Source organism: Maniola jurtina, chromosome 8 (assembly GCF_905333055.1).
Source record: "Maniola jurtina chromosome 8, ilManJurt1.1, whole genome shotgun sequence".
NCBI lineage: Eukaryota > Metazoa > Arthropoda > Insecta > Lepidoptera > Nymphalidae > Maniola > Maniola jurtina.
The window spans coordinates 2,702,981-2,730,183 of NC_060036.1; the positions used below are offsets into that span (position 1 = coordinate 2,702,981).

General features: G+C 35.2%; 2 protein-coding genes across 4 annotated transcripts in view; both read right to left on the minus strand.

Annotated features, from left to right (window-relative positions):
- The window catches only part of LOC123867506 (myosin heavy chain 95F), a 55,114-nt gene that overhangs the window by 26,997 nt on the left and 914 nt on the right, over positions 1-27,203 (minus strand). The window lies entirely within an intron of this gene.
- Positions 24,796-25,528, minus strand: LOC123867509 (myophilin-like). Its single transcript, XM_045909573.1, has one exon. The coding sequence runs from the start codon at positions 25,419-25,421 to the stop codon at positions 24,858-24,860; it is 564 nt and encodes a 187-aa protein (XP_045765529.1). The 5' UTR covers positions 25,422-25,528; the 3' UTR covers positions 24,796-24,857.

Sequence of the window (27,203 nt, forward strand, 5' to 3'; positions counted from 1 at the left end):
CCTTCTTATTCAATTCAAAAGGCTTTATGTAATTTATCATCACGTTACCATCGATGTATATGGATGGGCCCTTCGAAGATAAAAAACGCGCTCAAAAAGTCAAGAGAATTTGCAAAAGTCTCTTGACTTTGTCAATGACGATGACGTAAGTTCTAGCGTATTTTTGCGGACGGAATTGTATGGGAAAGGCTAATCCATATACATCGATGTACGTTACACACTCAGGTTTACTTTTTATCTTAGCACATAATATCCAAGTTTGAGAATTGACGAAAATGTACGTGTTACTAAATTTTATTTATTTATTTATCTAATACGGTCTACTGTTTTTTTTTTTTAATATTCAAATTAAATATTCCTTTTTTATTTTTATTTTATACTACTATAGATAATATAGATATACTTTGTAAGTGTGAAACAAAAAACTAATTCATTTTTTAGGGTTCCGTACCTCAAAAGGAACCCTTATAGGATTACTTCGTCCGTCTGTCTATCGTCTCTGTCAAGAAAATCGTACATCCCGTTGACCTAGAATCATGAAATATGGTAGGTAGGTAGGTCTTAATTCTTACAGTACAAGTACAGGAAAAAATCCGAAAACCGTGAATTTGTCGTTACATCACAAAAAAAAAATTCAAATGTATTCATGAACAAATAAATAATAACTAGTATTTTCAAAGTAAGATAACTATACCAAGTGGGTTATCATATGAAAGGGTACCTGTACATTCAAAAACAGTTTATTAAAGCATGTGCTACACGGTTTCAAACGGCGGTTTGAAACAGAAAAAACAGATTTGCGCTTTACCGGCTACACGGTTTAAAACATGTTTGAAACCATCAGTTTTTATAGAACGTTGCGTGAATAGGACGTCTCTACGCTCGCACCGTATATTCACTACAACGACGTCATGGCGCCTTACCTATCTAAAGAACAAAGAGTTGGGGTGTATCTTGCTCTTTTGTATGCAATTGAAGAAAAAAAAAAAAGAAAAATAAGTCTTCTTAGAAGTTTTCTGTGTCGAGTCTTTGTACTACTCGCATGTTAAGTCCCAAAGGCAGCGCAAGTCTCTATATAGCTCAAGAAGTTCTGTAACTACTTCTCGTTCTTCTTCTTCTCATTTCATTTTGAGAACGTCGTCGTCGCGTACGTCTGGCTGCGCTCGCCGCTGCAACGTGACTGTCGTACACGAGGTTTTAATTAAACAAGCGGCTAGACGGTTTCAAACAAGTTTCAAACCAACGCTTCTACCAGCGGTTTCATTTATATTTTTATGCATAACCGTTTTTGATTTATCGTGCAAAATGTCGGAAAAAAATATGAGTAAGAACCCTCGATGCGCGAGCCTGACTCGCCCTTGGGCGGTTTTTGTTACTTTGTTTTGAGGCTATTGTAGGCATCTTACTTTGAAAAATCACAGTAAGAATGGAGTCAGATTGTAACATATTTAGTTTATTTATAAAACAGTGCAGGTGATAATGTGTAAATATACCTATACTTTGGAAACTAAACAGAACGCAGCATTTTATCTGTTTATATGTATATCAACAAATGAGTGTTTGGATGTATACCGGCTGTGGGCTTATTTAGCATTTTTGTTTCCGGATGCACCCACCGGAACGGCAGCTGTGTTGAATGTTATGGTCCCTCCGATATTTTATTATAGGTAAGTACTGTACACTTTCATTTACCAGTTTGCATGTTCTACCTATAGGTAAACTAACATAAAACAGATATTGATTGCTTTTTGAACACATGGATCAATCAATCTTTCTCCGAAAGATTGCTTGACTGGAGAAGCTTTCATACATACTGAGCTTCTTATGAACAACCATAAAAACAAGAAAAGAAAAAAAATGTAATAAAGGGAAATGTTAGTAGAGAAGGTACACAAAAAATTGATAAAGCCGAAATATTCATTTCACAATTGGTGCAGATTTAACTAAAATTTGTTCCTTTTGCTATATTTTTTTACGTGGTCCCTGCTCTAATTATATTATTAATGTATTTAAGTACACGCTAATTAAAGAAACAAGATAGAGGACGTCGAACGCATTATCAGTAGCAAGTCTCTGACGTGCTTTTCAAAATAGACCAGCAAATGCCGATATGGATTGAGATTCATAAAGCAAAATTTTAGCTGACTTGACAGATAAAAAAATCGGCCAAGTGCGAGTCAGATTTTCCGACATTTTGCACGATAAATCAAAACCTATTATGCATACAAATAAATATAAATCTGTTTTAGAATGTACAAGAAAAGAAAGCCTTTTCATATGATACCTCTTTCTTTAATTTTTATTACCTCCTCACCCTAAGATTACCTGGAAGAGATCGCTATTTTAAGGCCGCCTATAGTACAAAAATCTATCTTGTTATTTATACTTACATTTCTATGGCTTGGTGTACAATAAAGAATATTTTACTTTACCTCACTTGGTATAGTTATCTTACTTTGAAAATTGAAAATACTAATTATTTGTTCTCATGAACAAATAACTTTTCATATTTTTTTTATGATGTCACTTAACGGTTTTCGGATTTTTTCAAATGCTGAGTGTAGGCTAGGGTCAGAAGTTAGCAGAAGACATTAGAAGGCCTTTGCCGAGAGGCATACTGCCCTCTACTAACGTTCTACAATGAACTAATTAAATTCAACAAAGAAGTCCAGATAGTCTTTATGGATGCCAATCTCCGATAGAAGATGGTACTAGCTCAAGATGAACCAGCTGTTGATGATGAGATTCATCGGGAATAACTTACGGAGATACTTTTAAAAATAATATCTGAATATTTCCATTTGCCAAGAAGCTTACTTTTCAAAAGTGAAAGTGAATAAACCACTATCAAAAAGCGGAAAGAGACAAATTGCGCGCTAAATTATTATCGTCTACCGCAAGCGTAACGCTTTTATGGAACAACATTGTAATAACTAAGGTAATAACAGTTCAAAACAAGCTTGTTCTTAATTGTGCGGATCAAATGAAAATGAAATCTTACAACACCGTTACATAATAGGGTATAATCTAACACGTGATATTTGATGTGGAATGGCGGAGATTCAGGTCAATATATACAAACAAATTGCTGACGGACATGCTATGAAAAATTGCGAAGATATTTCTTTATGATGATGATTAATTAGTAGAAAAAAAAACGTAAAGAAACATATATTGCAAGCTTATATCCAATCCAACCCAATCCATCAGCCTGTACACGTCCACTGCTGGTCTTTCCAAGAGCGCACCACCAATCACGGTCCTTACCTCCCTTATCTACCCGCTCTCCGCCACCTTCTTCAGGTCATCGGTCCAGCGGACCCGGTGCCCGCTGGACCGATGAAGCTTATATTATATTTATGGGAAATCGTCTTCTAAATATATAAAAGGAAAAGCTGACTGATTGACTGACTCATCGCGCACATATCAACGCACAGCTCAAACTACTGGACCCTTACCGATAGGGCTGAAGACATGCTATTATGACGTAGACAATAGACATCCGCTAAGAATAGATTTTTGAAAATTCAACCCGAAACAAGTAATAATTACAAAATAATGTTTGCGAAATAAAGTAGTGTATCATAATACAAATAATATAAATAGAAATAATATGAACGTAGGTCTAAGAGAAAATTAAGTAAATCATACAGAAACCAGAAACTGGTAGGATCAACGATATTTGTTTTACTTCACCAAAGATTAGTTTCATTATTTAATTAATATTTATTAGATTAAAATATAAAAACGAAACACAATGTCTACTTACCCTGCTATTGATTACTCTACTGTGAGTCACAGAACAAAAAGCACAAAAACAAAGGTTGTCAAGATTATCATTATGAGAAAAGAAAAGAAAAACGTATGAATAAACAAAGTGGCACTAGCGGAAATAAATGGACACGAATTGCATGCAACAGATGGAAAACAGCAAGCAGTTGCGAAAGCGCACAGAGCCTAAACACCAATGGTGATCTACAAAGTAACATTGGGTAATATCCCATTGAAGAAAGTCATAACAGGCCACTGTGGAATAACTTTCATTTGTGCCAGCCTCATGAGAAATGCATATAATATGATTGCATATTGATTGGGAAGACTTTCAACTTCCATTATTAATCTATCATCTAGTTATATTTAGAATCATAATGCATCAATAAGCAAATATTAAATCAAATTAAATAGTTTTCTGTGAAAAACTAAACGAATGATTTTTTGTGTTGAAATACAGTTTAAGTTTATAAATACTAGAGCAGAGCAAAGTAATGGCTGTGTCTTCTCTTGAAAACTTGTAGACTGTTGGATAAATTTAGAAATTAGAATACTGTTGCTTACTATTTATTGTAAGTATACCTAATTCAATACCGGCAATATGCTGAGATGGAAAATCCTACTTATGTCAAAGGATTATAATGAACGACCAATAAACACTTTATATCATATCTACTCATACGATGCTACCTTCCTCATATAAAGGATATTATGAAGAAGATGTTTCTGAAGAAACATTTATCGAACTTGTGCAGACTGTGCAGATTAACATCATCAAAAAAATCTTTGATGATGTTAATCTTTAATATTATTGTTTTGGTTATTTCACTGTTACAAATTAGCTAAAAACGTTGATAATCAATATTTGATAAAATATTATAAAGATAATCCTATAGATTACAGAAGTCTACGAACTTAAGGTCAAAGAACCTAGTTTAGCATTGTCTTTTAAGCAAACTAACACTGGCATCAATCATGTTGTGACCTCTGATATTTCTAGAGCGTGTTAGACAACAATGGATTTTCGTAGCAGTCTTATAAGACATAATTTTAAACCTCCGACAAGGAATTATAAACTTTGGGGGAAGCCGGGAAAGTTCATTTTATGATAGCGCTAAAAATATCGGTCACGGTGTACCAGTAGACCTGACCTGATGACCTCAAACTATGCCCTTTTCATCAAATGACCGCGCCCGCAATTTATTTTTATTAAGTATACATTGAATGTCTTCTAATAAAAAGTTGAAGTCATTTGAGAAATGTATTGAATTTCTCTAGAACCTTAATTCACCTACATCTTTAATTGTTTGGAAAGTTAAGCCACATCTTTGAGATCCATAATTAAATAATTCAAATTTAAAAAATCTTCGAAGTTTATTACAATAACTGAGTACATAAAATTATAACAGGCCCAGCCTAAGAACGTAAGTGGTGTATGAATCATGTTAAGAACTTGAACTGTGTGACACCATTTATAACGTAGAGACAGATGTTCAAGAGCAAACAACGAGTGGGTAATCACAAATATTATGGTATCGAGAGATATAATAAATACCACATATTCAAACGTTTATTCAAATATAAAAGATTAATTCGGCTCATTCAATATTTTGTGAACCTAAACGCCATGGGTCTTTTTGGTGTTTGAAAATCCCTCCCTATAGTTCATGTTACTTAATAGGGAAACACTTGCGGTTTGTAGACGTTTTCAGTTTTTTTGTTTTATAAGTTGCTAAATAATTTATTGTATTATTTATTAGGTTGATTGATTAATTGTATTACAGCTCTATTCTCTTATACATAAGAGAATATATGGAGATTATATTATATAATCTCATTCTCAGCCTTAATTATTTGTCTTTTGAGGCGAGTTAGAAAAACTAATATATAGATGTGGACGGCGCTTTTCGTGACTCACGAGAGATTCAGGATTATTCTCACTAGCCGGCCCCGGGGTCGGCACGAGATTTGCGCAGCGCTAATTGAGTTTAAACGACATCGAAGTATCTTTACATAATTACCACACTAATATTATAAAGACAAAAGTTTGTGTGTATGTGTTTTTGTTTGTTAGGTAGGTACTCCTTCAAGCAAAAACTAGATACTAGACGGATTTGGCTGAGATTTCAAATGGGCATAGATATAATATACTGGATTTGTACCTGGGCTACTTTTTATCCCGGAAAATCAAAGAGTTCCGCGGACGAAGACGCGGGCATAATCTAGTGTAGTATAAAACAAAGTCGCTTCCCGCCGTCTGTCCCTCTGTACGCTTAGATCTTACGCAAAGGATATTATCCATACTAATATTATAAATGCGAAAGTGTGTCTGTCTGTCTGTCTGTCTGTCTGTCTGTCAGTCTGTCTGTCTGTCTGCTACGTTTTCACGGCCCAACCGCTGAACCGATTTTAATGAAATTTGGTACAGACTTGGAATACATCCCGGGGAAGGACATAGGCTACTTTTTATCCCGGAAAATCAAAGAGTTCCTACGGGATTAAAAAAAAACCGAAATCCACGCGGGCAAAGCCGCGGGCATCCTCTAGTAATGTTGTATGTTATAATGTATAATGCAGCATTTATCGATGTTAGAGTATTCTATGAGGAAGGTTTATTTACCGTATAGTTTAGTATTATTTTGTGTTAATTTATTAAAATATGACGATAATTGTTCAAGATGTCGGAAGAAATCATGCCGACTACTGAGAGCTTTCATCGAAAATGCTGTCTTCTTTTGAAATATAACGAAATAACCACTGACACCACATTGGTACACATTGCACCCGTGCGAAGCCAGTGCTATAGTCACTAGTTACCTATTTATAAAGTACTATTTCAGTTTTCAGCTAATTAAACGAGAATCCGGTTTATTTCTCTGAAATAATAATTATTCGGTATAGAACATAAAAATATACTAACGCCCGCGCCATTGCAGCACTACTTCCTTTAAATGAATAAGGATTCTCAAAAGAAATTATGATATGAAATCTAATGCAACTGTTCAATATTAAGTACACTTTCTTACAAATAAAATTTTTAAGAACATAATATTAAGAACATGTTTTTAGTAACACAATCTATACTAATAAATAAAATTGGAGTGTCTGTCTGTAATTTCGAAATAACTACCTCATATTAAGCTCATATGGTTATTTGAACGATACTATAACTGAATCACACGTTTTTAAAATTTTTGTCTGTCTGTCTGTCTGTCTGTCTGTCTGTTTGAAAAGGCTAATCTTTGGAACGGCTGAACCGATTTTGACGGGACTTTCACAGGCAAGTAGAGGATTGACCAGGGCGTAAAATAGGCTACTTTTTTAACCGACTTTCAAAAAGGGAGTTGTGTTTTTCTACCTATGTACACCGAAATCTCCGAGATTTCTGAACCGATTTGCGTCATTTCTTTTTTAATCGATAGAGGAACTTTGCGACATTGTTTCATAAAAAATTTGGAGTCCAACTCCTCAATCCTGATGCTGCAGGGGATCTGACCAATCCACGCGGGCGAAGCTGCGGGCATCAGCTAGTACTTAATAATCGTAACTCAATAATATGATTGAAAGCTTAAACGGAGTAAATGGTAATTTTTGCAGTAGAATGTTGGGCACAGAGATACTTTAAGAAGTCTGGTAGACCTCGAGTTAACCTTACACCAGTAGAATGAATAGTGCAATTAATAAACATACGAGAAGATGATTCATGTTAAATTATACAAACCGCCTCCAAATAACCGTAACGAAATTGTAAAGAGCCATTAGTATATAATATGTACTATTAGCTGATACCTGTTAATACTTAGTACGTATTATGTCGAAAAGTTATAAATATCCAACATTTGTAACATAAAACAAATGACGTCTATTCATACCTATCTTATCGCTAGCTCACACAATGAAAATTCTTAGAGGAGAATTTCCATGTACTGCTCACTTTTTGTTTCATCGTGCAGGAAAAATAGATTGCAGTGACGCGGTATGTAACGTTGAGGTTAACTTAATTGCGGTGACCTTGAACAAAATGTTCAAGGTCAGGAAAACTGAGTTTTTGTTTCTGAATCATTTCTAACCAAAGAGCAGGTAAATATCAAAGAACAGTTTAGATATTGTGAATGAATATTGAAGCCTAAATCATGGACAAACAGAAAACTATTGATTTGGGATCACAGACTTGAATTTAATACCTATAGTAGTAGGTACTTATAATGCAAAAATCTATAACTTACATTTGTAGTATTACACTAATAGTAGGACTGAGTAGAGATCTTTACCCACAATCTTAACTGAATTTACATTAATGACAAACTGATCGTCCATAATAGCATCTTCTAGACACAAATCATAGTCAAAGTCCAAACAATGTATGAACATGTAGGAAGAAGAACATGTCTAGTTTGAATTTACAACGTACCTGTATGATTACTTGGAAGAAGATAACAAAAACGAAATCAAGAGTAGTAATCATAATAATATCGCAGTGAAACACAACGAGAATGCGGCAGAAAAACGAAACGGCAAAATCATGTTTATACTGATTAAGATAAAGCCAGCGGCCGTGTCGATGAACGCAACAATTACGCACAACTAGTTAAAGGCATAAATGTAGGCGTAGAGAGAACACCTGCTACCTTGGACTCAGTTAAATGAACCTAGGCATTCATCCAATGCGGTTAAAACCTTCGTTGATTTGTTTTATTTTCAAAAATAAATCAGCGAAGAAGTTGCGTCTCTCATTAGAGATAAAATTATTTCTTGCATAGAAAAACGTGCGGGTAAGGGAGTTGGTAAAACAATGGAAAGTTGGAAACTCAAACAACCACTTAAAACCTCGGCAAATACACACCCAAATAAAACCGCCAGACAAACCTTATCTAAAGAATAAAGTAATTCTCAATACAAAATCTGTCATAAAGTCAAAATTCGTTAGATAAAGTTGCTGTTGTACGATCTGGAAGTTGTGACACATGCTCTTGATAAAGTTATATCATAAAAATATTATATTATATAAAGGTTCACAGGCGGTACATAGCCTTGTGCAGTGTAAGAAAAACCATTTTCGAAAGGTATTAACATGATACACAAAACAATGCTAGTAAAGACTTGCATTCAATATTTTGTTTCCATCGGTAATCATCGGTAATCATTAGGATCAGTATCGGTACTAGAGCCTTAGCACCTTAGTATTAAATAATGTGAATTAATGGAAGAAGACATGTTGTGACGACCCCACGTAACGTGGGATAATGTCAGGAAGAAGAAGAACAACAATTACGATAATAGCAATGTAAACATCGTGCTAAGCCTATTGGTAATGTATAAAATCGCGTATAAGAGAATAACACCTTATAGGTACCACTCCATTAGCAATTCCACTCGCCGCGTCGCCAAACCGATTGGTGACCGACTTAATTCAGAAACCGGTTTACTTGAAATGAACCGAATGTGGACCAGCCTTGGCATTGATGATGAGTAAGTCTTACGGTTCTCAGGGTCAGGTTTTACAAACACGTTTATTTTGTACAGTAGATGTTAATAAGATCAAGAGCAAGACATATGATGATATTACTGGACTCAAAACAACTGATGTATCAAGTTAGAGAACTAAGCATTATCACACGTACTCGTAAGTATATCAAATATCAAGCTCAAATTTGAAACGTACGTAAATCAAGACGTACTTTAAAAAAAATCCTATTATAAAACCCTTGACAAGGATGCAGTGGGATGCTTTCTTGACAATTTTAATAACTCAAAATTTAAAAAACCCCCGACACAAATACCTCTATAAGAAAACTAGAAAAGTGCTGATAACTTTCAAACGGCTGAACCGATTTTCTTCGATTATAGCTAAGAATACTCTCGATTAAGCCACTTTTCAAACAAAAAAACTAAATTGAAATCGGTTCTTTCGTTTAGGAGCTACGATGCCACAGACAGATACACAGATACATATATACACACGTCAAACTTATAACACCCCTCTTTTTGAGTCGAGGGTTAAAAAATATAAAAATCCTAGCAGGCAATTGTTAAGTAAATACAAAATTGATTTGAATAACTTAGCAAACTTGACCTAGGTTTTAAAGGCTGTCTAGTCTTTTTTACTCGTATTTAAGTATCTACTATCTACCTCACCAAAATCAATTGCTTTCAATGCTAGTCTAATGACATCATTATACTCCTACCAATTATTTCAGAAAGTCACGTCATCACTCATTTGAAAACCCTTATCCAAACCGGAGATATGCAGAATAAAAAGCAGGATTTTTTCTCAAAAAAAATCAGTTCAATACAAGAATAGGTTGCAGTGCTTAGCAAATACTTTAGCTCTAATCTTTGCATTTTTAGATAATTATGAAACTAGCTTATGTCTGCGCCTTCGTCCGCGTGGACTATACTTTCAAACCCCTATTTTACCCCTTAGGGGTTGAATTTTCAAAAACCCTTTCTTAGCGGATGTCTACTTCATAATAGATATCAGCATGCTTTTCACCCCGATTTGTCCAGAAGTTTGAGCTGTGTATTGATAGATCAGTCAGTCAGTCAGACACCTTTTCCTTTTATATATTTAGACTAACAGTCTTATTCATAAAAATCCCTTAATATAGGTTTAAAACGTTCATTAACTAAAATGCTCATTAGGCCTATTAAACGTTTCATAACTTTCTTTATTCATAAAGGTTCAATAAACCTCTCACAACTAAATTCTCGCTATAGGCTAGTTTCGCTTTGTTATGTTGTCGTTCTGATGAATTCATAGACAAAATTGCAAAAAAACTGGGCTCTACACAGAAAAGTGACGCAGGTGTGACATTTGTTTTCGAATTTCGGTCGATTGTCTGAGTTCTGGAGGATAGTTAGGTATTATCGTTCGGAGTTTTGTTCCGATTTATTTAATTATAAAAATGGAAACAGGAAGGAATTTAGAAATTAGCGTTAGATTTTATTATACTATTTAAAAAAAAAAGATGTATTAGGTAAAAGTGTATGTATTAGAATTTAGATACAGTACCTGGACATTCATGGAATAAAATCCTTTTTTTTTTAAATTGAAAATATTACAATAAAACTTAAAGCTAGCCTTATCTAATTACTATACAAATCATGCCCGTGTGGAATGGTGCCAAGAATACTGGCTGCATTTCCACGCTTGACAGCCAGGCTGATCCGTTGCCCAAAAAATGAGCCAGCCCTTTTTTTTTACCCAAATCCTTCTCGGTTTATGTAGTTAGGTACTGAGCTGCATCACCGCCATATTTCTTACGTTAGAAGAAATCACATACCTATGTAAAAGAATGATTACATGAAAAGAAACTTCGAAATTAGGTAGAAACTTTTAGGTACCTACTACACGACGTCCCTAACATTTTATGACAGTTAAAACTTGCAACTCTGGTTAATTACCACAGCCTCTCGAATCCAGAATAAATAACGTACAAATAATAATTACAATGCAATGACACTAGAATCAACCAAAACAAAATAACCTCACTTCAATCTTGCATATCAAACAAATTATCAGCTGTTAAGACAAGACGGCGGCCATCTTGTTCTTTAATAAAGGTTTATAGTAGGGTTCAGCCTGTTATAAGTTATGGAGCCGTTATTGAACACTTTTAGCACTATTGAACGTTTATGAATCATGTTTTTGAGAACTTTGCTTATAACAAGCTAATAAAGCTTCTACAAATTTTTATGAATAAGACTGTAAGATTATATCAGCTGTCACCAATCTTCCTACCAATGTTGCAATAGTACTGTCACCAAATAATATTAAAGTGAATAATGATTTAACGTCTCATAATGTTCAAATGCACTCATCCGTGATCAATGCATTACAGTTTGCCTTATCGAGTTTTAATTACAATTTACACTCAAAAAAACGGTGTTATTGAATGATCGTTAATGTGTGTCAATTAATTACTCGCTTCGTCAGTCGCTTTAATGTTTATATATGGATGATGGAAGAACATGAATTTCATGAAACAAATATGGGAAGACAAGTGTTAATAATTGAGAATTGTTACTCTACAATTATTTATTAATTATGTATTTATTAATATTATGGGATTGTCTGGATACAGTTTTTCCAGATATTGGTGTGGTAGGAAGCTTTTATGTAAGTAAATTATTTTTATATAGCAGGGCTTTCCATCTCTGAACTCAGCCTTAGTTTATGAAACAATCAAAGAAAAGATTATGTTACGAAAACTCTGTAAATCTACTAATTAATAGAGCTCACCGTTATCTTCATAACTTTCAAAATCGTGGAGGGCTTTGGAACAGTAGGTATTCAGGCCTCCGTTAAATTAGTTCAGTTTAATGTAACAACCGTAAACTGGGGTAGGTTTTATTTGGACTCCGTTGCACTAGATAAAAGAGAAATCGGGCCTTTCGCGATTTGATGCGCATAAAGGATTTTCAATCAATTTACACCTATCGTATGAAACTGTGTTTACGCTTGTTTATTAACCCCCGACCCAAAAAGAGGGGTGTTATAAGTTTGACGTGTGTATCTGTGTGTCTGTGTATCTGTGTATCTGTGTATCTGTGTATCTGTGTATCTGTCTGTGGCATCGTAGCGCCTAAACGAATGAACCGATTTTAATTTACTTTTTTTTGTTTGAAAGGTGGCTTGATCGAGAGTGTTCTTAGCTATAATCCAAAAAAATTGGTTCAGCCGTTTAAAAGTTATCAGCTATTTTCTAGTTTTCATGTAGAAAAGAAGGTTAGATAACCCTTAGGTTCTTAATATTCAAGTGTCAATTGACAAATGTCAAGCTGTCTATATGGACGTTGCCTAGATATACATAATTATTTATTTGAAAATGATTTGTCGGGGGTGTTGAAAATTTTTAATTTACACTTGTATACCTAAGTATCTATTACCTACTGACAAGCTATTGAATGAAGTATCGCATAAGCTTCTCTTGACAAGCCATTCCGTGCTAATGATCGATGAACAGTGGTAGATTCACGTGACAACTCAAAAGTATTTTGTAGACAAAATGGATGGGAATTTTCTTCACTCGCTTTCCCTTCAAATAGATTTTTTTTTAATTTTAGCATTAGGTAATATATTCATTTTATGGTGTACATGCTCCGTAGATTTACTGTTAGAACTTAGAAAACGAAATCTTTTTTCTTTTACTGTGATAAACATAAAGTCATCTTTTTCAAAAAAACCGGCCATAGATAAGCATCAAAATAAGACTGTTAGTGAACCGTGGAAATCTCCGGTACAATTCTAATTGTCAAACGTGATAAAGAGATTTTTTGCTGTTCGATGTAAAATCGTGAAACTAATTAGATTTTCGTGGTAAATAGTGAATCGGATAAAACGCTATCAACTGACAAATGAAGATTAATATTTCTATACTTATATACTGTTTACTTATGGCCTAAATTAATCTATCTGTAATATATGGATAAGTTTGCATTAGTAACTTTATTTTTCAAAAAAGATTTAATCTTTTTTGGCAAATAACGACACTCGATATAATGATTACAGAATACAGATAATACGTAATTGTAAGTATTTTGAAAAACTTCTAAAACGACCCGAAGATTTTTTAATACTTAAATATTGAAATGAAAATGAAGAAGAAACAGAATAACATGCTTTTACAGATGAAAACAAATATCATTAAAGAGACTTGTTTATGGTAACATTTCCAATATACATAAATATTAAATACACATTTAACATCGATGTTTATTGTTTATGCAATGAAAATTAAGTTTAGTATGTTCCTACGTGCCAAACATGCAAATATAAAATTAAATAATTATTATGCAATTATTATACAATACATGCCCAATTAAATCTTAAACAAAGAACTTCAAACAATCTTGGAATTCTGGGTCAATATAATTGAACTATTTATTTTGAAGGGTAACATTTCATTAACATGGACATTGTGCACTTTACCGACTCTCACATATTATACCGATTATATCCACTGATGTCATAGAAATCAGTGGATATAATCGGGGATATAATTTTTATCTACTGCCCATGCTAGCTGGGCAGAATAGAGAATGGTGGTAAAATCGGAGGGAGGCCTTTGCCCAGACGTGGGACAGTAGAGGCTAATTTAGATTTGATTGAATAAGCAGATCGATATGAATCTGACATTTTAGAAAAGTGGACTTAAGTAGGATGAAGAAGTTTAAAAAGGATATCGATACCTCATGTGTCCGAAAAATTACAAATGGGACAGATAATTTGAAAATTTGTGATTCCACAGAAGAGATGAATATTTTTTTTTCGATACTGTATCAATAAAATATTAAACTTGACTTATGATATGACTGCAATTGACGATCATGTCCACTTGAAGCTATCAATTAGTCCAATCTATATCGGTGTATTGCAGGTTAACGAATAAATCATCACAGGGGCGCACAGGGCCATATCAATTGGATTCAGTCCCCTATATACACGGATATGTGACGTGATGAGCTATAGGAATTACGCAGTTGCAGGTATCAATGTCACCAATGCATTTAGACGCAGGAACAGATCCGTTCATGCTGTTTGTAAACTAGGCATCAAGATCTAAGGGTATCTTGTGAATGTCGAATTAAATTGTTCGCATATTATGATCAATGAAGTCTGGGATGAAAGCGCAAATGTTTTATCGAAAACATTCATACACGAAATATTGAAACACCCAAAATACGATTTATATGGCAGTTCATATTTGATTTATATGTACCTACAGTTTAAAGTCGAACTGCGATAAGACTTGAATTAACTTAAATTAGTTATGGCAAGTCAAATCTTCAGTAGTAAATTAATGAGCCTCAATAAATCAGCCTGTTCGCGTTCACTGCTGGACATAGGCCTTCCCGAGAGCGCGCCACCACACACGATCCTCCGCCTTCCTCATCCACCCATTCTCGCTATCCTCTTGAGGTCGTCAGTGCAGCGAGTCGGAGGTCGTCCCACACTGCGCTTGCTTATACGCGGTCTCCACTCCAGAACACGTCTGCCCCGGCAGCATAAAGGTTAATTTAAGTAGGTACAAAAGTGTGTTCCAGTTGGTTAATTATTGCTTGTGAAGGTCAACAAAACATAGATGAGCTTTGAAATTACAATCGCATCACCTTATTATGGACGGATTATCCTACGTCCAAAAGTACTTTTTACTTTCTGGTTCTGCGGGAGAGACAATAAAATACTGCCGACTATTTCCCGCATCAAATTTTTCAAAAGTAATTTCTTGGACAAAAAGATCACGAGAAAAGTGTTCTATATACGGAGATACGTCAAAATGTTTTGGAATACGCGTTATTACGTATACGATTTTACGTAAAACGTGGCGAAAGTCACGCTTGGGCAATCATATCACTTGCTTTCTGCAGACATAATATTGCTCATATCTAGATATAGGTAACTATGTGTCTATTTATACCTACCTTCGCTTGAGCACCTTCACTTGACATATCGTTAAAGATTAAGTATTATCCTAATATAAAAAAAAGGTGAGACGGGATGGTGGTTTGGTCGAAAAATAGTTTACCCTATTTATAATAGGAAAATGCAAAAAAGTGTAACCTTAAAATCCTATAAAACGTTTAGACAAAAAAGCGCAATCCTAGGTTACATTGTTTTGCTAGGCGCAATTTACATTACGAAGTAAGTGACACGAAATTAGTTTCACGACATTAATTTCATTATCAATTTGCAAAGCGACGTTGGTTTTGCAATATGATTATGGGAATGGCGCTCCGGTGTCCACGGTCCGGCGTGTTTCGCAGCGAGCGGATGTCATTCCGTTACCGAGAGATAATCTCCGGACGATTGGCTAACGGTGCACGCGAGGCTTGCATACTTGACGCAATACAGGTCCAGAAGAGGCTTCAATTAATTTACTGTCTAGTATGAAATAACTAATCTTGGGTTTGGGATTTAAATACGAAGGGTTCCTAACCATTCTACAAGAGAAAACACTCTTTAATTGGTTTATATTTTCATAGCAGCCTGCTCATAGCGGCAACAAAAAACAAAAATACACATTACGAGAAAATTACAACTCTCTTCCTAGCTACCGTAATAGGTAGAGAGTTGTAATATAATAATGTTTAGGTATTTCGTCACGAGATACATCTCACTGACAGACAGACGGACGGACGGACATCGGAGGCTTAGTAATAGGGCGCCGTGGTCACCCTTCGGGTGCGGAACGCTACAATAACCATGACTCACGAATATATAAAACATAACCCTCCTTTGGGCTTCGCCGTCGGGTAAAAAGCCGTATTGGGGTTAAATAGACTTACAGGAAACTCATGAGAGTGGTGAGAAAGAAGGTGCAAGAACTTCAAGGTGAAGGAGAGGGTCATAAAGTCTCACCGACAAGTGTACGGGTGCTTAGTTCGATAAGAAGAATAATAATATACCTAGTTCTATAACTACATAGTTAATTCTATGATTAAAGCGTCCAATGAAAAAAACACGTCATATAGAAGTAAAAATAAAAAACAAGCAATGTAAGAGCAGGCTTTAATTCAAAGGCAAAACGTTTTATTTAGAAGACGTGAGAGTCTACGCAACAGAAGTGCTTTCTGAGAATGAATAAACACAGTGCAAAGCCTAACTTGATGCCAGTTAGTACTTATATATACGACAGTAAGTAATAACATGGTATTAACTTACTTCTCGGCTAGACCGTTTCGTCAGTCATCACTTCATCAGACACAGTGACATTCTCTATGTAATAAAGATCCGAGACCACTTGTCCTCATTATAGCTGTAATGCCTTCAGTGTACAATGTATGTACCTAGTTTCTCTTTGATAACAATACAATATATTAGTTACTAGATGGTGTCCGCAGCTTCGCCCGCGTGGATTTAGGTTTTTAAAAATTCCGTGGGAACTTATGATTTTCCGGGACAAAAGTAGCCTTTCCGTAGTAGCACGTCCCCGGAATGCAAGGTATATCTGTACCTTTCGTAAAGGGATCACCAGGATTTAGGAATGCAATTTTTTACAGCATCAGATTTGAAGAATTGGGTCCTCGAGGTCAACGACAAAGTCTCTACTTGGTATAGGTACCTCCAATATCAATTTTAAACCAGGCATAGCATACTAGCTCATGCATAGCATACTAGCTCATGCACGCGACTTCGTTCGCGTGGATTTAGGTTTTTTAAAATTCCGTGGGGACTCTTTGATTTTCCGGGATAAAAAGTAGCCTATGTGACTCTCCAGGCCTTTGAGTATAAGCATGCAAAAAATCACGTCGATCTGTTGCTCCATTGCGACGTGATTGAAGGACATAGTTATGTACCTATATGATTTTATAATGTAATAATGGCTGAATATGTTTGTCTTGTTTGGTCTTGTGTCATCATTTGTAATTTGTTATATTATTGAAGAACCCAATTTAAGCAAAGTAGGTACATTATCCTTGAGACCAATATTGAAGATTTAACTTTAATCCATTCTTTATCGATTGTTGAACTTGTCCCCCAAGTATAGAACATAATTTCATTCTCGTATTGGAGGGTCACACTTTTTAAGGAACATTGTTTACTGAATTTAGAATGTCATACTTATTGCTTTCCCAGATACAAAGGCTCCTGCTTTTCTTAGTTACCAATTAGTAATTTTTTATATTTTTAGTCCATTTCGGCCATTATCAGCCTCAAATTGTTTTGATTTCATTTGAAGTAATAGCAACTGCAGTTTAATGGTTGGCGTTGAAAAGATAAGGTGACGAAGAAGTGGTTAGACCGCGTAACAGCAAGAGAAGCCTGACAAGTGCGGTCGATAACGCCTACAATTATTTTTAATTCGGTAGACGTATTTCTTTTATCCTTTACACGTACTTTACACTTTGATACTAGCTGCGTAATCGTTTTGATATCAATATTTATGTGTGATGTTATTAATTTGTGTTATTTTTTCTAAAGGCTTCCTTGCTTGTTGTTAATCCATTATTGAACATAGACTTTCCGATGTCGAATCGATTCGACCGAAGCTATTTCTATTATATAGGTACAAGTCTGATTTAGAAAAAAGATATAAATCTTTATTTTAATTTAAAATGTTATACAATGTAAAATCTGACTATATCTTTAGATTTGCGTTCACAAAAAAAAACTAATAAACTAATGATAGAATAAGTTTATTTATTGTGGAGAATATTTTTTTATTATTTATATTTATTTATTCTATAACAGCTACGGAGTGGTTCGACGGTGAGTTGTACCAACGGATTCACATACTCCTACAAGGGAAAGGCAATGTTTTCGGCAAGCGCGGGAAAGAAACCCAGGACAGAAGAAGAAAAAGAAGTACCATTATTTACTTTAGTATTATTATTTATTATGTGTATTTACTTTATTTTATTAGTACAGCCCTTCCACTTTCTTTAATTTTTACTCCTCACCCTAAGGTTGCCTGGAAGGGATCGCTATTATTACCTACTTTTACTTTTACAGATAAGTAAAAGTCTTGACTTATCTAAAAATATACAGCGTTTCAGTTAAAGGCATGCCTCTCATTCTCTAAATATATAAATACCAGCGAGTTAATAAAATCATTTGAACTTGGTACAACAGAAAAACTATAATAAATAGAGTTTACCTACGTTTTCATATAATATATCTAGGACAATGGAATGTATGGGTTGTATAATTACCTTCCCTTTATAATAGATTCTTACTTATACCGTAAGTATAATAATTAAATCCTAGCTTAGTTGGATACAATACAAATAAATAGGTTTATATGATAGTAAATTATGCCTGTAACATCTCGTATCCAGTTTCAAAACCTGCTGGGATGTGATACGATCTCATTAATATATTTTATATAATATATAAGTTAATCAATATTCTATATATAAGTTAATTAATTGTTAATGTACCTTCATACCTTGACAGTTTACACAGAAGTATCTTTTTAGGGTTCCGTACTCAAAGGATAAAAACGGAGCCCTATTAATATCTATCTGTCTGTCCGCGTGCCATAGGTCTCTAGCTCTAGCCTAATTGAGTTACAAACCTGAAATTTTGGTGTTCGGTGTAGAACGTTGACCCAAAACCAAATATTAAATTAGAAATTTAATTAAATTATTTTCCAGCGGAGCTCCCATACATGAAAAAGGAGCCAAAAAAATTTTTTTTTCTTACCCTAGCATGTGAGGTGTCATTGTATTTAGACTTCATTGAATAGAGTAGGAATATATTATTTATTTATTATTATCTTAAAATTATCAGTTTTAGACCATTTTTGTGACAGGGGATTGCTCAAAACGTAACTAGTCAGGAATATAAAATTTCGGTGTAATATTATGTACCATATGCTGTATTTCAACAACAGATACTGAGAACGACGATTTTTTCAAATAGTTTCTGAGCTGTGACCAAAACAAACAAACATTTTTTGGCTTTTTATTTCACGGCTTATTTCGATATTCTAGCTCGGAAAAGAAATATTTCATACATCCAAAATATGATTTTCATCATTATATACGGAACCCTGAAAGAGCAAGACCCGACTCGCACTTGGTCGGTTTTTTACCATATTTAGCGATGAGACGAAGTTATTTGTGGCTTAATTAAAGTAACATTATTTACAATTCGCTAAGATATTCAACAAAAAATTGTAAAAGAGGAGTTTAATAAATGTTTGTAAGAAGAAGGCACTAAAAAATAGTAGATTTTTAATGGGTCCTTCAAAAGGAAAGCAGGCGTAAGCTTAATAACCCATACTAATATTATAAATGCGAAAGTATGTCTGTCTGTCTGTCTGCTACCATTTCACGGCTCAACAGTTTAACCGGTTCTGACGAAATTTGGCACAGGGTTAGCTTATATCCCGGGGACGGACATAGGCTACTTTTCAACCCGGAAATCAAAGAGTTCTCACGGGATTCCCAAAAACCCATCCGCTTAACCGATTTGTATGAAAGGTATCAAGGTAACTTATGTCTCTGTAATTGACATAGGCAACTTTTTATCGCGAAAAATCAAACAGTTCCCACGGGATCTTTAAGAACCTAACTCCACGCGGACGAAGTCGCGGGCTTCCTCTAGTTGAATATAAATAGTGGGTGGAATTATTAAGTAGTAGATGTGAAACTTTACCAGCATGATAGGCGGAAATCAGTAGTTAGTAAGTATAAACTTTCATTTTGCATTTACTATATTTTAAGAGCAAAGGTGACGAATCATTTTTCTCAACTCATGCTTGACTTGCACTGCAGTGGATTTAACTTTCACACTTCTATAACTAACAAGTGTAAATTAAAAATTTATAACACCCCCGACCAGTGAAGGTTACAGTAAGAACTAGAAAAGAGCTGATAACTTTCAAACGGCTGAACCGATTTTCTTGGATTATAGCTAATAACACTCTCGATCAAGCCACCTTTCAAACAAAAAAACTATTAAAATCGGTTCATTAGTTTAGGAGCTACGATGCCACAGACAGATACACAGATACACACGTCAAACTTATAACACCCCTCTTTTTGGGTCGGGGGTTAAAATGCACTCAAGAATGTGGATTAGGGGCATATGCTTAGATTAAGAATTGGTCCAATCCTTAATCTAAGGGTAGGGTATATGGATAAACGATGCCTTGACTATCTTTTCACCTCATTGTACAAAGGCTTGGACGAATAAAATATGAAGGTCAGTAATAACTACTTACGCATGCAATTAGATAAAAACGGTCAAGTGCGAGTTGGAGTTACAAGGACAATATATCCCGGTGTCGGTGTTATAAGTTTGGCGTGTGTATCTGTATATCTGTGTATCTGTCTGTGGCGTCGTAGCTCCTAAACTAATGAAGCTATTTTAATTTAGTTTTTTTTTTGTTTGAAAAGTGGCTTGATCGGGAGTGTTTTAGCTATAGTCCAAGAAAAGCGGTTCAGCCATTTGAAAGTTATCAACTCTTTTCTAGTTACTGTAACCTTCACTTGTCGGGGATGTTAAAGCCTGTGCCAGACTGTTGTAAACAAGCTTTCCACAGGGGTCACCTTGTTGGGACGCTTGTGGAGCTCAATGTTGGTGTTTTCGTCCACACTGGTGTAGAATACCTTGATTCTTGCATTTTAATCGAAAACGATAGTTAATTTTTCTGAGGTTTTTTGAAATCAAGTATGTGGATGATTACTATTGCCAAAAAATGATTTTATTTATTTATTTAAAACGCTTTTTTGGTAAATAAAGATATAAAGCTCTATATACATTTTGGCTTGGTTCTGTAGGGGGCGCTTCTAAAATCAATGGTTCTGGCACAGGTTCTGGCCCCTCCCAAACCCCTAAACAAATGTGTTAGAAAGAGAGGTGTAATTTCTATAAAAGTTCCTAATTCAAAATGTGCTTACTCATAGCTAGGGGTCGGACATCCGTGCTTCCGCTGTTTGGCGGCGCGTGACCACTCCTTCCGGCTTTAGGGTGTCTGTATTGGCTCTAAATATGTGCCTAGCAGGAAATTTGTTTTTTTCTAAACGGTTCGTTTAAATTTCCCAAACTGTGGATTCACAGTGAAAAAAACTACTAAAATTAAAATGTGTTTCAACTTTCAAAGTAAGATAACTATACCAAGTGGGGTATCATATAAAAAAGGCTATACTTGTACATTCTAAAACAGATTTTTATTTATTTTTATGCAAAATGTCGGGAAAAATACCTGAGTATGGAATCCTCGGTGCGCGAGTCTGAATCGCACTTGGCCCCTTCAGAATTTTTTGGTAGGTAGGTAAGTAACAAACTAATTAAGTATAATTTATAAAAAAAAACATCAGTAGGTACCTACCTAGTTTTACGCATAGTTACTTATCTAGTCTAGACGGGTTTTAGTTTTTGAACTTAAGTTATCTTGTTTGCTCAGGCTGACTTCATATTACACGTTAAAATAACCTAGTTTCAAGTGCCTCCATTACTATCTACCTACAATTTTATATGCATCTCTAACCATGAAAATAGCAAAAGAAGCCATGTAACTGTGTTTATCCTTTAGCAACAAGCAAAACTTATTATAGCTTTATCCATCGATGATATCATTTAAATTATGTCACGGATTATAAGTACACCAAGTGGACACATTGTATATTATATTGTGTCAAGTGGGCAAAGAAGTAAAGACTAGTTCAGATCCGCAACCTACCGTCGTAGTTTGAAAGCTATTGTGTGGCGATCGCAATCACTTGTGATTAGCTGACACTTCACTAATCGCTATAAAATGCATTGTTGCAGCTAGAATTCCTTCCCGGTAAAGACGCCCTAGTCCCTAAGCTCGTTCATAACGACCCCGATAATCAAATTGTGACCGACAATGCACCCTATTTCGTAGTGCAACAACAAATTCAACCTCTTACAGCGTCTTCGCCGGTGAAGAAGAGGTCCCCAATTTCCAACGTCAGCGGGACGTGGACTCAAGCCACGGCCTCGGGGACCGTACGTATCGTATGTATGGACGTACCAATCAACCCATCCATTCCGACGTCATCCCAAAGCCGTCGTCTGAGTCTCACAAGAGGCGCCCTTTGGAGGGCGTTGCTCCCTTACCTCTGCAATTATTATTTTTTCAAGCCCTAGGACTAACCCCAGGCGAAGCTTCGCGCTCGCCACCCTATCCGGTAACACAGTATGGCTTACGGAGCATACTCAATCCGAATCTTAAAAAACCGGCCAAGTGCGAGTAAGACTCGCGCACCCAGGGGTTTCGTAAATTATGCACGATAAATTAAAAACTATTAATACATTAAAAATAAATAAACACCTGTTTTAGAATGTGCAGGTAAAGCCCTTTCATACCCAACTTGGTATAGTTATCTTAAATTATTATTTATATTACTAATTATTATTAGTTCAAAACCTAAATCTACGCGGACGAAGTCGCGTGCATCAGCTAGTAGGTACCTACTTAGTTAATACAATCGTTGATTACGATTGCAATTACTAAGTACCTAGTTCATAGTCCTTTTGCGAAGTTTCATTCGACTATGCAAAAACGAATATATACCTTAGCCAACATTTAGTCACCAGGTAACGGATTCGCGGCGAGGTTAGATCAATATGCGCGTGATGACGCAATGCTGCCATTACGAAAGATATTTTATCACGCTATTCTTTCCAAATGTAATGAAGAGCTAGCTATCTATACCCTATATTATGGTGTGGTTACAAATGAAATGATTGTAGGTTGTTAACTACTCAGAAGTTACCAGGTATAATCTCCATCATCATCCCATCACACTCATCTCACTGCTGAGAACGGGTCCACGGTCTACTTTCTGAATGAGAGGTTTGGTAGTCTACCAAGCTGGCCAAGTCCGTACTGGCAGACTTCACACACCTTTGAGAACATTACGGAGAGCTCTCAGTCATGCAGGTTTTCCTCTTCGCTAAACGCAAGTGATATTTTAATTGCTTACAACGCACATACCTACTTAACTCAGAAACTCACAGGTGCGTGTCGCGCACTATAGGATAATCTGCAGCCAGAATGATAAATCAGTCATTTAATTCAGTTGCAGTACAAATACATTTACAGTCCAAAGTACAGTAGAGCCTCGATAATCCGTACTCTGAATAATCCGAACGCCGCTGTAATCCGAACTGCCGACTGCCCCTCTCTCTCCCTTACCGTGACCGCTGATCTTATATTTTGTTACGCAAGAGACTGACGAGTCTGGGAATGACGAGTAAATTGTTGACAATACTTCAGCCACGGTAATATTATACCATTACCGTGTTTCAGCTTTAAACGTCAAGAAAATTCCTCATTCACAAGCTATATCAGCACTGAATACTTGTTTAGATTGGGCTGATGAAAATGACTTGTCTTTATCCGAAAAGATGATGCTGCGTAATTTGAGGGACAAAGCCTTTTTTTAGTCAATAAATAGAACCCGCCAAACTAAAATTGATGACTTTATGAATAAGTAACGTATTTTGTGATTTAAATATGTGTTTTATAGTACCTGAATAAATATTTTTTGTCAAAATATATTTGCATTTTTTTTAACATACTGTAATCCGAACGCTCCGTGAGTCCGAACAGGGGTTATTTTTTGGTAGTTCGGATTATCGAGGCTCTACTGTAGTAAAATAATAAAATAGAAAAAAAAATTTCAATAAGTCAATTTTTAGGGTTCCATACCACAAAAGGAAAAACGGAACCCTTATAGGATTACTTTGTTGTGTGTCTGTCTGTTTGTCTGTCGGTCCGTCCGTCCGTCCATCGTGTCTGTCTGTCTCTCCGTCTGTCAAGAAAACCTATAGAGTACTTCCCGTTGACCTAGAATCACCAAATTTGGCAGGTAGGTAGGTCTTATAGCACAAGTAGAGGAATAAGAAAACCGCGAATTTGTGGTTACATCATTAAAAAAAAATTAAACTGTGTTTCAATTTTCAAAGATAACTATACCAAGTGGGTATCATATGAAAGGGCTTTACCTGTACATTCTAAAACAGATTTTTTATTTATTTTTATATGTAATAGGTTTTGATTTATCGTGCAAAATGTTTTTTTTTTTTTTGATTCTTTATTTTGCGAAATGTGAGTAACAAATGATGAGTGATGAGTGTGAGTGTTGGAAAAAATATCTGAGCACGGAACCCTCAGTCCGCGAGTCTGACCCGCATTTGGCCGGTTTTATTCGCATAAAATACAGCCATGTCACCCGGAACTTTACAAAGAATCAATTTACACCTCATTCATCAAAATCGGTCCAGTAGTTTAGGCACTATGGTGGAACACACAGAATCTGGATACAAACATACATACATACGTACATATATAGACTGCTAAAATCATAACTCTTCCTTTTGGCTTTGCCGTAGTCCGGTAAAAATTACACGATCTATTATGACAATTAACAATGCTGCTGTAAATTATCGACAGATTACAGATATCTACTTTAGCTTTATTTTATTATTTTGGCCCTAAGCGTTATCTAATCGGATGCAGCTACGCATTTCTTATTCAGAATTGCAGATAGGTACTGCAGGAAACAATTCACCACACCTTGAACAAATAAAATACAATTATCTAATAAATTACAAAAACATTTATTTTTCAGTAAAAAAACATTACATAATACTATACAGGTATTCACATTTGGCGTCTGTTACCGAAGGAGATGCCGCTCTGTTGTCCCTTGTTCGTACCGTACTGCAACGATATGACGTTCTGGCCGGCTTTCATCTGTTCCTCGCTGAATTCTCTAACATTTCTGTCAGATTCTTTGGGACCTATAGATGGTAGGCCAAAGTTTCCCGCTTTTCTGCCCAAGGATTGCAAGCATACAACCACAGAGTAAAGATTTTGTTTCTCCCACAAGTCTATAGTTTGGAAGGTCTCTTGCGGTGGCACACCTAGTTTCTTGACTGCTTCTAGGAACGCGTTTATATTCTCCATGCATTTGAAAGCCATCGTCGATTGGTTGATCTTCTTTACGGAACCCTCTTGGAACTTGTTGACTAAGTTGCAGAGGAGAGTGCCATCCTTGAGGACTTCATAGAGATTTTCAGCGTCACCGGACGTATTTGCTGGTGATCCGGTGATCTTTTGGATCCATTCGAGAGTTTCTTGGGCGATTTCATTGTTGTATTTGCTGTTGATCCTTGCCTGTGCTTCGGCGTTAATGCCGGCTTTTCCAGCTCTATAGTCGGCCATGTTTGTCACTTTGTGTTAACAGCGTTGCGGACACGTAGCCACTGAGCTCCTGATAAGGAGACTCTCAATATCAGCAACATGACACATATGATGCGATTGATAGCGATTATCAACATAAATGTGAACGCTTACATGTTTATCGCGTTCATTATTATCGAAAAATTGATTATATTTTTATATACTATTGATTGCTATGCGGCGGTTACAAAGAATGTGATGAGTAACGAAATTTTTCTAGTAATATTTAAGTTAACGTCCGTACTTCTTTTTAGAGATGACGTAAGATTCCCCTATTTTAACCCTTAAAGGTGAGTAACTATATTGTACCTAAGTTTCTAATCTTTTCAAATTGGAGCTTAGGCAAAGTTATCAGCTATAATTTGTCACCAGGGTTTAAGAATATTTATTACTAATATACTATAAAATTATCTTCAAATGGATAATAATCAAATCTTGCAATCGATTGCAATCTAATTGCAATAAACAAAGAACAATTACAATTTACTGCTTATGGAGATTATACCTAGTGCTCATGTTATAGTAACAATATAATAGAAGGTTCTAGAACACTTAAAGCTGGACAATCTTATCTGCATTATAAGTCTCGATTTAATCATATTAATTATAATAACAATTAATAACTAATCATTGAGTTTGATATTGATTCTGTAAATTAATCAGAAAGGGAAATAATTCCTTGAACTTTTTATAGAACTTTGTGGCTGACAACTAAGTAGTACAAAAGTTTATTAATTGTTGTTGCCACTACAATAACAAATAATAAACATTTTAACATGGCTGCCATGACAAAAAAAAAGTGGTATTTCTCATATGATGGCACTGAACCCGTCTGACTCGCACTTGACCAATATTTTGTTGTTGTTATTTTGTCTGACATAAATATCATACTTCTGTTCATCACATCTATTACTTAGTATTATAAAAAAATAGGTTAACACTTTAAAACAATTGAGTTTGCCCAATTTAACCTTGCCAAGAGGCACTGTTGCGATATTATATTGTGTTTTATCACAAAATGAAACAATGGCGGAGTGGAGGATTGTTTAAAACAAAGCATTTGCATTGCTATTAACCTGAACTGATAAAATTAGTACAGATGGAATCACTTAGTCTAAACAATCGGCAATTGTGATAACTGCCTTTTACTTACAATTATATTTAACTTGATGTTGCCAGCAACTTTGTTCGTGTGGGTTTCGTTTTTTAAATATCCTATCTGTAGAAATTCTTTGATTTTCTGTGTGTGTAATTTTAAAAAATAGCCTATGTCACTTTCCAGGTTTTCAACTGTAACCATGCAAAAATCACGCCCGTGATTGAAGGACAAACCAACAAACAAACACTTTCGCATTTATACTTAATATATGTAGTGAAATGAAGTAAGAAAACTATTTATTTTAGATACTGAAAAGTAATTGTAGTGTGTCTTTATTGTAATACTTAATTGAAATATATTTTCTGATATTATGATAAAAGAATTGTGATCAACAAATCAAATCATAATCATAAGAAAATAATGACATTAAGAAAATTTCAGAAGCCTTAAGTGACAGGACTTATAAATCATCCTTATCTTCTTAACCTTACGGAGCACAAGCTGCCTTTCAGAAAGGGTTTTAGGGCACAATCCACCACACTGGTCAAGCGCAGACTGGCAGACTTTAGACACCTTTGAGAATATTATGGAGAACTCTTAGGCATGCAGGTTTCCTAACAATATTTTTTAAAACAAATGCTATTTAATTGCTTACAATGTATGTA

Excerpts from the sequence above, each read along its gene's own strand:
- LOC123867509 (XM_045909573.1), bottom strand. The coding sequence starts at position 25,421 with ATGGCCGACTATAGAGCTGGAAAAGCCGGCATTAACGCCGAAGCACAG.